The 14,421-nt window shown below is 42.2% G+C and overlaps 1 protein-coding gene across 50 annotated transcripts in view; it reads left to right on the forward strand.

Moving 5' to 3' along the window:
* The window catches only part of LMO7 (LIM domain 7), a 151,356-nt gene that overhangs the window by 97,780 nt on the left and 39,155 nt on the right, over nucleotides 1-14,421 (forward strand). For 22 of the 50 annotated variants that reach the window (XM_088668542.1, XM_088668556.1, XM_088668551.1 and 19 more), the window contains 3 exons: nucleotides 4,459-4,488; nucleotides 11,939-12,056; nucleotides 14,192-14,334. In XM_088668542.1, coding sequence (XP_088524668.1) covers nucleotides 4,459-4,488; nucleotides 11,939-12,056; nucleotides 14,192-14,334 — 291 coding nt within the window. Of the gene's footprint in view, nucleotides 1-553; nucleotides 851-1,154; nucleotides 1,332-1,917; nucleotides 2,629-4,458; nucleotides 4,489-11,938; nucleotides 12,057-14,191; nucleotides 14,335-14,421 lie in introns of all 50 variants that reach the window. The other 28 variants (XM_035115708.3, XM_088668532.1, XM_060273330.2 and 25 more) reach the window with 3 other exon arrangements.

The following is a 14,421-nucleotide window of genomic DNA, read 5'->3' on the forward strand; positions in this document are numbered from 1 at the left end:
AGTTGAAAGGAAAGCTGACAGATGTTATACTCAGGATGATTTGACAAAGTGCAGACTCATGGTGAAAATACCTTTTGCTAGACCTGGATTTCTTTATGCCCAGCAAAATTATTCTTCCATGCTTGATGCTCAAGACATTATACCACTGACCCATGGTGCTGAAAGAGATGTGGTTAAAGGTCTACTTCTCTGGGCCCTTATGATTTACTCCTAAACTATCAAAAATATCTGTAAATAGTGTATTCTGAAGCCAGAGTTCCTTGATCTGCTTGTACAAAAACTTAAACCACTTCCCGTGTGTGTGTGTGTGTGTGTGTGTGTGTGTGTATGTATGTGTGTGTGCTTTGAACAGGTTCCTAACATTTTTCTTCTGGTCATATGAAACAAAAGTCTTCTGTCATAATGGCATCCTTGCATAGTTGCAGTGCTTTGATACTCAGAACTAATTTTGCTTCATTCACAAGTTTGTAATTTTTAGCCAAATATGTCATCTGTTCTGTATTCGACAACAAATTGTGTTTGAAAGTATAATTTGATTGGGTATTTTGTACAGCAACCAGAGAAGAGCTTTGCCGCGAGAGATGGAATGCAATACATCAGCTAACGTTCTTTCAGGCTTCTCCAACTATTTGGAGGAGGAGGAGGAAGAAGAAGAAAAGACAATGGGCACTCCAGACATTGAATCAGATGACCTTTATGTTCGCAAAATAAATGCTGCAGTGTCAAACCTAAAACTTTCCTCTCATAAGTTTCTTCCCAAGTCTTGGCTTCCAGGGGAAGAATTGCACTGGAAAAAAGCGAAAAGGATATCTTTTTCCAAGCAATGGTATAAGGATATTCAAGGATTCAGGTTTGTTGTCTTGCATGTTCTTTTTTTTCATCCAAGGAGACCTTTTTTAAAAAAAACAACAACACATGTTTGAGTGGCTCAAATCACTGCACGATTTGAGTTGCAGCAGAGGGGCATGGAGTTTTCACTGGCTGTTGCCTGTGTAAACTGAATTGCTGTTCTATTCGATTTTGAAATGCAGCCTCTTCCCAAAGCACTTATTTTAAGCAGTGTATTGAAACAGATTACTGCATACCATTTTTTTTGTGCCAGAACTTACATATTCTCTGTTTTTCCCCTTCTTCACTTACGTGCTACTGTGCAGTAAGAGCTCAGATTCTGAAGAGGATGTTGCAAGAGTCCAGGCAAGCAATAGCCTGAGTAACTTGGGTAACAGTTGCAGAGAAGACTCAAACTGCATTAAACAGACTGCAGAACGTGCTGCAAAATCAGTACTACAAGATGCAGAAGAAAGTGTTAACCATTCCTCTGATCTACCAAGGTTGCTACAATTGCATGAACTATGCTATCCTGTGTGTACAGAAATCTGCTGTTTGCTAAGTGAAAAGTTAATATGGATCGCTGCCTTTTGAACTTTTCCACCTATGTCCATACATGTTGGCTTACTGAATTCACACTACTAAAGCAGAGTGGATTTTATTTTTGTGCTGGTCGATGCTCAGAGTGGATTTTATTTTTGTGCCGGTCGATGCTCTTGTCTCCTCTGCAATGATTGCTATGCTTTGCTGCTACGCAGGAGTAAAAGTGTTGTCCTTTTAAAAATATGTTGGAGTCGTAACAAGCCACATTTCAATGTTGCAGTGTGCACCCCCTTTCAGTTGCAAAGTTTTTTGCATCTTTTTGGTCTGCATTTCAGGCCTTGCTCTCACTGAGTTTGGAAACCTTTGAGTTCTAGCACCGAGGGCTAACTTGAATAAACGGTCCTTTAAAAAAAAGCACCCCCAAATAGAAAACCTGACATATTGGTTTTATATGCCAGACACAGGTTTAGCACCTCAGTGAGAGCTAGGTCTCTGTTTCTACTAGTTAATGCAACTTTTAATTTGTGTGTCTTTTTTATATCTCAGTCAGTTTTTATTTCTGCGAGCGCTGCAAAAATATTCTGACGACTACCTGTCCTCTGAAACTAGAACCAAAATTGATCCTTCTTCAGGGCCTAGGCTCATAACATACAGGAAAAAAAATTATTTTAGGCCTGGATGTGACCAAAGGGACAATGAAAATGGAGAAAATTATCCAGATTTGGAAAATGATGATTTGTTTGTTCGTAAGACTGGTGCTTCCCATGTGAATCCGGTAATCCTCCAAGGTTTTCAGTATCTTAAGCAAGGTCCTCAAATAGAAGGAGAGATAGTTCTCCAACCCAGAGACGATGAAACTGCAATTCCAGATTTGGAAAAAGATGATTTGACAGTTCGCAAAGCTCAGTTTCAGAAGAAAGAAGTGCCCTTATCAGGTGCCCCAGATAGATATTGGCCTGCTCTCTTTCCGGATCCTTGGAGTCTCCCACCAGAAATCCAGGCCAAATTTCTTTGTTTGCTTGAGAAGACAACAACAAGGGATGAGAGACAAAGTGGTGGAAAGATTTTATCTCCTTCTTCTTCAAGGCAAAAAAAGGATGATATGTTGACCCGCAAGATTGAGCTGCTCAACGTAGGCGTCAATGTGCAGCCTATTAGTTTCTCTCCAGGAACATGCAGCAAAGAAGACATGGAAAAATGGGAGGCAATCAGAGAGGCCAGCAAAATCAGACACAAGAAAAGGCAAATGGTTGAAAGGTCAGCTCAAGGCCTTGCATGGATTGTGCTTGTATCCAAAATATTCTGAAATGGTGTTTTGTTTTTGTTTGTTTTTAAAAAAGAGAGAACGAGGGACAGCAGCATCTTGCTTTCAACCACGCATGTCTTGGTGTGAAACTTCAGTCTGTGTCTTTGTATATTGTCCCATAAGTTGTCATGTTGGTTGTCAAGCTCATCAACAATACAAACCACATACTTCAGGAGTTTCAGGACTGTTTGATCACTGGACTAATGCAACATTCAAGAAAACATTTATTTAAAGGATCAGAAATAAACAGATTCAACATAGCTGGTACTTCAAAGTATTTGTTTGCAGACATTCTTGGAAATGTGTGCATTTCAAGTGTAGGAGTGGCTAAATGGGTATAATATTTTTTTCTCCTTGCTCTACAACTGTTTAAGGGGTTTATATTCTTGTATCAAAAACACACCTATGGATGAACAGAAGCAAACGTACATGTGGATTGCTTCTCCTCTTTCATCCTCTTTCTCCACAGTCAACGTCTATGCGTTCTAAATAACCCTTTTAGGTATGCTCAAAGGTTGCTCACAGTGTGGCGCAAATATCTCATTCTGCAACCGCTGACCTTTCCCAGCAGTTTATACATAGTTTTGCTTCTAAATTGCTTCTGTCCCATTCTTGACTCAAAAACGAACTCTCAACTCAAAAGCACTTTGTGGAGCAATTATGAGTCTGTGAATTTAGATAGATGATAGATAGATAGATAGATAGATCGATAGATAGATAGATAGTAATCCCACTAAAATATTAACAAGTAACTCTGTCCCAATCCAGCCACTGAAATCTAGCCCTAATGTGGGAGGACTTTACAACCTGTTCAGAAGATGTTTGGATACTAGTGAGCATAATTTGCGGTTGTTGACAACACCTATCTTCATGAAGAAACAGTCCTGGGTCAATCTTAATGAGGTTTCTTATATTCACCTGGTAAAGTGTTTTCCATCTTGAAATACCCTCATCCATTTCATTCTACATGGAGCATTCATTAGTCCTTCAGCAAACTTTGTATGTTGTTGTTTTTTGTCCGCTGAGTAGTTCTAGAGCACCAATTATGCATGTTTCGTTGGAAAGTATAACTGCAAGCTGGTTGCATACTTAAGCTTAACACAGTTAACAAATTTTAAGGGACAATTAGAATTAAACATGTGAGGCACCTTACATTCTTCCTGAATCTCCCTGCCTTCTTTTGTGTGGGGCCTTCTGCTGCCAACCTCTCCTGCCTTCCTTTTAGTTATCCAAGAGCTGTGCTCTGTAAATGGCTCAAAAAGGCATGGGCTGAATTTTTGCCCTAACATATTACTCTGTGACTGTTTTTTAAATAGTTATGCAATGATTATATAAACAATTACTAGATACGAATCAGAGCTGTAACTGTGGCTGTATTTAATGTGTTAAGCTTCTGATATGTCTTCTGTGTGTTTGATAGATTAAGACGTGCAATGTCAAGATTTTGGGGGCGGACCCATTCATATTTGCATTTTTGAGATTAAGTTTAAGGAAAGTTTCTAGGTATGCACATTTTGTGGTCCATACTAAACCACAAATAAAAAAGCAGGTGTAAGTATGTGTGTTGGCATTTGAATCTGAGAGTTTAAATTATTCTCAAAGTTCAGCCTAATATTTGAATTTTGAGATTGTCATAGGGTTTTCATATTCACATTACTTTAGCAACTTGTTCATTGTTTTAGTTCATATGTTCTACATAATGTTGTTGGCATTTTTTTACATATGGTGAAAATTGGAATGGGTAGTATGAACTTGTTTTGGTTTTCTGATTTCCCCTTCAGGCTGTTTCAAAAGATTACTGATGAGCATGGGTAAGTTTAATGAGAAAAGCATGGCAGAGCATAAAGATTCCAACATAATGCAATGGATTAACCATGCAGCTTATGCATTTTCAGCACTGGCTAAGGACTTGTGCTTTGAGGCAAAATGTGCATGATGCTTCATACTTGAGTGCTTATTTGGTTTGCACGGCAGTTTCTGGGATTCATTTAGGGCAGTGGCAGGAAATGTGGCCACAAGTCCAGCAACATCTGGAATGGCCACTAGTTCTCTACCCCTTGTCTAGGAGGAACTCTGATTGGCAAAGGTTTTACATGTATGGAGGAAAATAAAACGAGGAGTTATAGTCTAACAGCTTCTTAAAACAAGCTGGGAACGTTTCATTGCTTGAAGCCTAGCATGTGGCACACTTCAGATAGAGTACGTTTAAATACTGTTTATGCAACCCACACTTCCCACAAGTAGCTCCTTAAACTAAATGAAAACTGACTTTCCGCCAGAGATGTTGATGACCAGCAACTTTGCTGAACTTGTGCCTGAGAATGGGATGTACCGACAGCTGTGCCAGGAAATTTTCACAAGCAGTTTGATGGTGGTGTTTATAAGTATTTGTAGGTTTTCAGCAGCAGCCTCTTTGTACACAACCCCCCTTTTGGCTTTGGATAAAGATTTAGTTCGTTTGACAAAAAGAGAACTTAAACTAGAAATATTGTGAGGCATCTAAGTGGTAAATATTCACACCAAGGAAAGGATTTTCATCTTTTAATAAGATAAATGGTAAAATTGGTATCCTTTAATAATACATTTTTTTTTCCTACTGTTTGGGTTTTGCCTGTTCCATGCGCCTAGAGAGTTTCTAAAATTGGGGGAATTATTTCACAAATGTTGACTACTAACAGCAAAGCCAGATATGATGAAGTAAAAGTGCTTCTGGCACCAAACACAGCAAGCACACACTTTCATTTCTTCCATAACGTATAGGAAAAAATACATAATGTGAGATTATGATGTCCTGGCTTTCCCTAGCTTTGGTGCACATCAGGGACATTTGTAATACAGTCGTAACTTGGATCCCGAACACCCTGGTACTTGGATGTTTTGGCTCCCGAACGCCGCAGACCCGGAAGTGATTGTTCCGGTTTGCAAATGTTCTTTGGAACCCAAACATCTGGTGAGGCTTCTGCAGCTTCTGATTGGCTGCAGGAGCTTCCTGAAGCCAATCAGAAGCCGCAATTTGGCTTTCAAACATTTTGGAAGTCGAACGGACTTCCGGAATGGTTTCCGTTTGACTTCCAAGGTACAACTGTACTTTGAGACTAATATGTGAGACATTGTACTATATCTTATATAGGGTGGGTGTGGGAGTGAGGTACATGATGACTACTCAACACCCCCCCCCCAAAAATGGCCACATTTTATAGTTACATGTAGTTTGGCCAAGAAACTAAATGTGAGAGTCACTGAGGAGGGCAACTGCACTCACATAGCTATAAAATGTGGACTTCCAGGATTCAGGTATTCTTAGATAATGTTTTAAGGTTGTTAGTCTTCTTAAAATCTCTAAGCACCCATTCTCATTTGGGGTGATGAGAAGTCCAGTAAGTTGGGTTATATCCACCAATTGCCCAGGAAGGCAAGGAAGCGTGTGATAGAATTCTGGGATAGCTCTGTGTCCCTTAGGCTCCTCCTCCAGTTCTTTTCCTGACTTCACCCAGGATAGAGCTTCCCCCGTATGACTCCTCTTCAGCATATTTTGTAATTATTATTCCTTCTTAGTTTTTTTCCCCTTTTTGGTCTCTCATTCCCCCACCCCACCCAATTCTCAAAGGAGGAAAGAAAAGGCCTTTGTATTCTCTATGAGGTGCTACACCCAATATGCCAGCAAGTTTGGAAAACTCAGCAATGGCCAGAGGATTGGAGAAGATCAGTCTACATCCCAATTCCAAAGAAGGGCAGTGCCAAAGAATGCTCCAACTACCGCACAATTGCGCTCATTTCACACGCTAGCAAGGTTATGCTTAAAATTCTACAAGGCAGGCTTAGGCAGTATGTGGACCGAGAACTCCCAGAAGTGCAAGCTGGATTTCGAAAGGGCAGAGGAACCAGAGACCAAATAGCAAACATGCGCTGGATTATGGAGAAAGCTAGAGAGTTCCAGAAAAACGTCTACTTCTGCTTCATTGACTATGCAAAAGCCTTTGACTGTGTCGACCACAGCAAACTATGGCAAGTTCTTAAAGAAATGGGAGTGCCTGATCACCTCATCTGTCTCCTGAGAAATCTCTATGTGGGACAAGAAGCTACAGTTAGAACTGGATATGGAACAACTGAGTGGTTCAAAATTGGGAAAGGAGTACGACAAGGTTGTATATTGTCTCCCTGCTTATTTAACTTATATGCAGAATTCATCATGCGAAAGGCTGGACTAGATGAATCCCAAGCCGGAATTAAGATTGCTGGAAGAAATATCAACAACCTCAGATATGCAGATGACACAACCTTGATGGCAGAAAGCGAGGAGGAATTAAAGAACCTTTTAATGAGGGTGAAAGAGGAGAGCGCAAAATATGGTCTGAAGCTCAACATCAAAAAAACCAAGATCATGGCCACTGGTCCCATCACCTCCTGGCAAATAGAAGGGGAAGAAATGGAGGCAGTGAGAGATTTTACTTTCTTGGGCTCCTTGATCACTGCAGATGGTGACAGCAGTCACGAAATTAAAAGACGCCTGCTTCTTGGGAGAAAAGCAATGACAAACCTAGACAGCATATTAAAAAGCAGAGACATCACCTTGCCGACAAAGGTCCGTATAGTTAAAGCTATGGTTTTCCCAGTAGTGATGTATGGAAGTGAGAGTTGGACCATAAAGAAGGCTGATCGCCGAAGAATTGATGCTTTTGAATTATGGTGCTGGAGGAGACTCTTGAGAGTCCCATGGACTGCAAGAAGATCAAACCTATCCATTCTTAAGGAAATCAGCCCTGAGTGCTCCCTGGAAGGACAGATCGTGAAGCTGAGGCTCCAATACTTTGGCCACCTCATGAGAAGAGAAGAATCCTTGGAAAAGACCCTGATGTTGGGAAAGATGGAGGGCACTAGGAGAAGGGGACGACAGAGGACAAGATGGTTGGACAGTGTTCTCGAAGCTACGAACATGAGTTTGACCAAACTGCGGGAGGCAGTGCAAGACAGGAGTGCCTGGCGTGCTATGGTCCATGGGGTCACGAAGAGTCGGACACGACTAAACGACTAAACAACAACAATTCTCTATGAACTTTCTCTCTTCTGTTTGCCTAGCCTCTCTTCCACACAACTCACTCTGGAAGGACAGCAAAAACTTCGACAAAGAAAACAAGACTTGAGGCGAGTTGGGGAGGGGGGAATCCAACACTTTTGCTGCCACCACCAAGGGGCCTTCGTGCAAGCAGTGCCACCAGTATCTAAAGAGCACTGGTTAGCAGCATCCCTGCCCATTTCATACCACTCCCAGCCAACAGAAACTGCTCTCATCTGGGGCAGCATTTCTCAGGACGCAGGATGCTTATGAGGGTTGCTGTGAGAATGTGCAACAGAAGGCCTCAAAAGAAGAGACATTCACACATTGACCGTCACCCATAGTTATGATGCAGAGGAGGCCTGTGATGAGGGAGAGGGTCCCCTTCAGTTGGGTTTGTAAACCTCAGTGTTTTTCCCATAAGGCACCATCTTGCAGGCCAATTACTATTTTTGTACACAAAAGCACCTGCATTGTGCTCTCCCGTCCCCCAAGGGAAGCTTCCAGTTTAGCACTTCCTTCCCTCCTTCTATAGGAATGAATTATCAGAAATATTAAGCAGCCAGACCTGACAGATATCTCTGCTCAGCTGTTTCACCAGAGCAAAGAAGGGACATTTCAAAAGCATTAAGGTCCTCCCAGGTTAGCCACCATATCAAAAACACCCATACAAACATCCCCTTGGCGCCATCCCTTGTTCATCAGAAGGCACTCATCAAGGCTGCACGGTCTCTCGTGACCTTACAGCCTCATTCCAGTTTCCTCAATTTCCAATGAGGAAAACAAAGGCATGTAGCACTGCTCTTGTGCCCCTCTACACATGGAGTGATTTCAATTCCTGTGAGTATCCTGGCAAAGAAAGAAGAGGGAAGCTGTTTTCCTGAGGAATTCCCCATCTAGTCTTTTCATAATGAGGATCCCATGCCTTTACCATCTAAGTCTTATCTCCATCCTAGATTTACAACCTGAGACTCCAGAAGCTTTTTTTCAGCCAGCTTCCAGATGAGCATCTGTTTTTACTGAATCCAAGCCAACTCTTTTTTTGTTGTTGTTGTTCATCCCCCCCCCCCCTAATATGATTGATCAGGAATGGGCAAATAGCTTACAAAGCAAAAAGGTTATTAGCTTACCTCAAACGCACTATAAATTTCCCGACAGATTTATGGAGACACTTAAAACCTCAGTAGTAGAGACTTCACTGCCTGCGCTGCTATTGAGATCCGTTATTCTCTGGAGTAATGATTCTCTTGAAAGGGGCCATGGAGATGGGGAGTAGGGAGCAAACCAAGCTCTTGAAAAGAGTCATGATGCTTCTGCCTTGCCGCTCCAAATCACCACCACTTTTTCGCAGAGCTACAAGAGCTGGCATCCCTCTTGCCCAATGCAAGGACTTGGATGACAAAACCCTTCATATGAGCTCTACCAGAATTGGCCTTCCTTGTTAAAATCTATAAGAACAGAGGTGGCTGCTATCTGTGGAAGGTCCCCGCCGGATAACTATAACAGCTCACAGAGTATCTGAATTGGAAGCCTTCTTTGTGAAAGAAAATGTGTGTAACTTCCACAAAGATAGTCAGATGATTCCAGCATTTATTCCAAAGGTCAGCTTGTTATACAAAGAACAAGAACTGATCCTCCCACCTTTTTTTGTCTCCAACTTTCTCATCCAAGGCAGAGGATTTGACCTCCATCAAACTTACTCAGTCAGATGGATCAATTCCCTGTTGGTCTCTTTCAAACCTATATCTTTAGGTAAGAAAGTATCTAGTGCGACCTTGGTCATAGGCTTAATCCTGCATCTTTCTAGCCTATGACACTAAGCCTTTAACAAAGCCTTGCTGCATCTCATCACACTATAGAAGAGTAGCTTCACCAACAAATGCCCTATTTGTGAAGATCTGCAGGGCCACCTCATCAAAGTCTCTTTCCACAGTAAATCTTTTCCACTAGTCCTTTTTTACAACCTGACCCGCTTGAGTATCAAGCTAGCATAGTTTCTTTTGAGAGAAAGATCAAATATTTAAAAAGTGAATCCACCATTTTTCTCCTGCCTTGACACAAGTTGTGTGTCAAGCTACAAGAAAGAAGATTCCACCTAAACATTAGGAAGAACTTCCTGACAGTAAGAGCTACCATAGTCGACAGTGGAATTTGCTGCCAAGGAGTGTGGTGGAGTCTCTTTCTTTGGAGGTCTTTAAGCAGAGGCTTGACAGCCATCTGTCAGGAATGTTTTGATGGTGTTTCCTGCTTGGCAGGGGGTTGGACTGGATGGCCCTTGTGGTCTCTTCCAACTCTATGATTCTATGATTCTTACTGTTTTGCGAACTGTGTATACTATTTCTGTCTCAAGCTTTGCTGTGGGACAGAACTAGACAAGGTTTTCTCTGCTTTCCTGAGAAATTGGTGGCTATAACTCAGCATTTTGGATGCCTCACATACCTGCCAAGTTCCTGCCTGAAAAATAAGGGATCGGACCGGAAGTAGCAGACCAGAAGTAGCGCTGCCGCCATTTTGGAACTGGGCGGAGCATGCTCAGAGGTGACTTTTGATGCTGCTCTGCTCTGCCCAGTTCCAAAATGGCCGTCGCACAAGACGTCGTGCTGCAGCCATTTTGGAACTGGGCAGAGCAGCATCAAAAGTTGCTTCTGAGCATGCTCTGCCCAGTTCCAAAATGGCTGCTGCGCCAGAATAAACCGGGGAAAAAACAAAAAAATCCTTTTTTTGGCTGGGAACAGCTGGAAAAACAGGGGTTTCCCGGGGAATACGGGAGACTTGGCAGCTATGATGCCTCATTCATCCCAACTGGAAAGAATATTCACAATGAGTAACAAACATTCCTTTCTATCTATTATTTATCAGACAATCCACAACATAAAGCAAGCTATGAGAGAGAGAGAGAGAGAGAGAGAGAGAGAGAGAGAGAGAGAGAGAGAGAGAGAGAGAGAAGGAGGAGGAGACACCTTCCATTGTCCCCAAACCCAGTCCCAAAGAAAAATACACTTTGCACAGCAGTATTTTGAACTACATTCTTACTGTTTGTATGGGATTGTAGGTGCGGCAGACAGCTTTTGCAACCAGTATTTTTGTTGGAAAAGCAGGATGAAACAAATATTTGCAAACATTTATATGAGCAGATACCCTAACAACACTAAAATAATGAAAAATACAGAGCATGATTGCTACTGAAATGCTGCTTAAAGGAAAGCTCTGGCGTTTACTTTAGATAATGCTATCAGATTATATGCATGTAGGTTGCCTTTGTTTGGGAGCTGAATGCTGCATTGTAGAATACAATGTGCATGAGCGTTTTATGACTTTATTTCAATCTTGTCTAATGTCTCTCGTGGCTTTTTGGCAATGACCTTTGGAAATGGACTAGATTTGTAGTAAGTATTCCGATAACTCCACAATAAGTGGTTATATGCTGCCAAAATCAGCAAGGGTATGAAAGAGTACTAAAGACTTAGCTTGAATTTTCATTTCTTAATGGAGGTTACATGTAATATATTTAGGTCTTCTGTTGCTTTAACCAAGTTAATAGTTGTAAAGTTGTTTGGCTTCCTGGGGAAACTTTTGACTTGAGTAATTTCTCCCCCCTATAAAAACCATTGGCTTGTAACAAACATTGTAAACATTTAAAAGTGCAAATACATTAGATTTTTAAGCCTTTTTAAACTTCATTCAATAACTGGGGTGCAGTCAATGCTTCTATTATTTCATACAGTGTGATCCTAAGTATGTTTACAGAATAGTAAACCCCACTTGGTTTAATGGGACTTGCTCCCCAGTGTGTGTTGTTCAGAGTACAACCATAATATTTAACTTCCAGCTTCATCGGCTGATATTGGGCTTTATGGTCTAGCCCTCTGTAAGCAGTTAAAGAGGGAGAAATTGTTTGTGATGACCACAGGAAATGATTTGCCGCTAAACTGACATCACATAAAAAACCCAATCCTAGTTCTAAAGTATACAGTATTATCAATATCACAGTGTACTGTGGCATATTCCTGTCAAGTGAAAAAATCCTGGTCATTAAATATAAACATCTGAGCACCAACAATATAAATGTATAATATCAAGTAATCACTTGCTGTTTTTAGTGCAGTTTGGTTTATTGAATGGATAGTTTAGCTCCCTCTCCAAAGGAATTGTTACTCCAAATTAAGGCAATTTGAAACTTTTAAACATAATGATGTGTTGACTCCTAGGAGCAAATCCTTGAATGATGTCAGTGCAGATGAGCTCCAAACGATCCGTCAGTTGCGTTACGAGGAGCTTCAGAGAATAAGGTCTCAGCTACAAGAACAAGATGAACAATGGCAAGATGTAAGTATTGTCACACAGCACCCCAATCTCCATGAGCAGTGCGAGATTCCAGGGGTTGCAGGAGCTTTCACTGTGTTTCCTTTTGGAAAAAGAGGCACAGTGGAGACTGCAGTGTCTTTATGATAGATGGTTTAATCACATATACACATCCTGTACCTGCTGGTACCTGCTGTGGAGGGGGTTCAGAGCATCAGAGTCCAAGCGGTGCCAGCTTCTTCCAAAAGCAGCAGTGTCCCTGCTCTGCTGCTTACCTTTCCCTGAGAATGGTCACATCCCACCTGTTCTAGCCTTGCTAACCTAAGCCTTGTTCTTTTGTAATGCACAAATAGGCCCTACTCACCTGTATTCTCACACCTAGGTCTTCAATCCTTTGACCCCCCCCCCCCAGGCTCTCACCTCAAAGGAAATTAGGCTGTCTCCAGTACCTTTGAACCCAGGTTGACATCACAGGATTAAGGGTGTCTGGCACATGGTCCAGCACACAAGGTTTGATTTAGATGGGCCCTCACACATGCCAATTAGAAGATTAACAGGGACTATTTATTATGCATCTTAAATATACACCCGGATTTATCTTAAACACACATGAGTCAAGCTATCTCCTCCAAGGAAATTAGCTTTGATACTCTCTAACCTTATCCTATAAATCTATAACCTAGAAACCCCTTAACCTATAAATATTGCATGAAGATCCTGCAACAGTCAAAGGGAAGCAAAAAGTGGGTGGTACCACTTAGAATTCAGTGCTCCCTACTTTAAGGTAAAATGCACAGTTACTTTGCAAATAGTCTAATTCGGGCCTGAAATATAAAAAAGGAATGGGTGGGCACAGGAAGAGGTAAACACTCCACTCCCATTTATTCTTCCTTCAAATCTCTGCCCACTTGCCTTTATTTTGGGAGAGGTGTGGCAATTCCAAAGATCCAAATTTGATTTCTGGGCACCACAACTATGATGTAGAATGGAATGTAAGAGACAGGGGGCACTGAATTTGGCTTGGGAAAAGGACACTGCTGAAATTTAAGACATTAAGGTCCACCACTGGTCATGATTATGAACAGTTACTCAGTTTTAAGTCATGAGGAATCTAGAGTGCAAGTGGCCACTCAGGGCCGTCTCTAGGCCTGGGTCCGCCTCTCAGCTGTTCAGCGGCTTCAGGCCACTCTCCGGAGGCATGCGGGCCTGGGGCCGCCTCCGCCACATACAGGGGCGTCGCAACGGGGCGGGCAGTGCCCCCTGGCCCAGGGCCGGCCTTACGGCCAGGCTGGGTTGCGCAGGGCTCTGGCCCTCCAGGCGGCAGCCGCGCTGCTTGCTGCGCCTGCCCGCCCGCCACGCTGGGAAACGGGGCGGGGCAGGGGCGCTGGAGGGATCCATTGGACTATGGTGCCAGGGTGCCAGGTATGCTTAAGACGGCCCTGTGGCCACTTCAAGATAGCACAGGACGAGAATTTGTATACCACTCCTTGGGGAAAAGGGAGAGGAATTATATTTTCTCTTGCAGATCATTTGTCTTGCACTACAAGACAAAGGGTTGCAAATGGCAAAAACCGACTGTAGGGATGGCACTGTTGTCCGTGGGACAAAAGCAGAGGAATTCAATTCCCGGCCTAGTCGGTTTTTCAAGAGGAGCCAAGGTACATTTTGGGATGGACCATTTCCCCAGCCAACTGAACTGTCATTCACATAATTAAAAAGAGCCTGTATTTCTATACTGTATCTAACAGGAAACAATAAAAAAAATAGTGTCCTAAACTGTTCTGACAAGCTAAATATAAAATACACACTTGTGTTCCTGTTTTGTTTGAACAAAAGTATCTTTAAAATTAAACCTCCATTGACCGTTGTTGTGAAAGGGAAGAGCACTGGCAAATTTACTTTTGAGACAGTGTGCTTCCTTTTCCCTTGCTTTAAAACATGAGACTACTATCTTCTGCCCAGCTCTTTTAGAGAAAATTTTGCAGGAAGATACTTGAGAATGCAGGAACATTAGACATGTAGAGTGAAATTGGAGCACCTGAGCATCCAGTCAGAATGAGCACTCTTGGATAGGGAATGAGATCCGTGAGCATTCACAGTAGTAGCTCTTACCAAGGTCTGTAGCAAATGCAGTGTTCATTTGCCTGATTTGTACTCAGGATTTGGCAAAATGGAAAAGCCGCCGCAAGAGCCACACTTCTGATTTGCAAAAGAAAAAGGAGGAGAGAGAAGAGATTGAGCGGAGAACATCTGAGAGTTCCGAAAGGCGCGGCAAATCTCTGAGAGAAATGCAGAGGGACAGGTAACGTTGGCAAACAGTATTCAGCATTTCGAACAGCTCCGTCTGTTTTTTTAGAAGTAGGTTGCACAGAGTTTAAATGGCTTCCTT

Source organism: Zootoca vivipara, chromosome 4 (genome assembly GCF_965207765.1).
Source record: "Zootoca vivipara chromosome 4, rZooViv2.hap1.1, whole genome shotgun sequence".
Taxonomy (NCBI): Eukaryota; Metazoa; Chordata; class Lepidosauria; order Squamata; family Lacertidae; genus Zootoca; species Zootoca vivipara.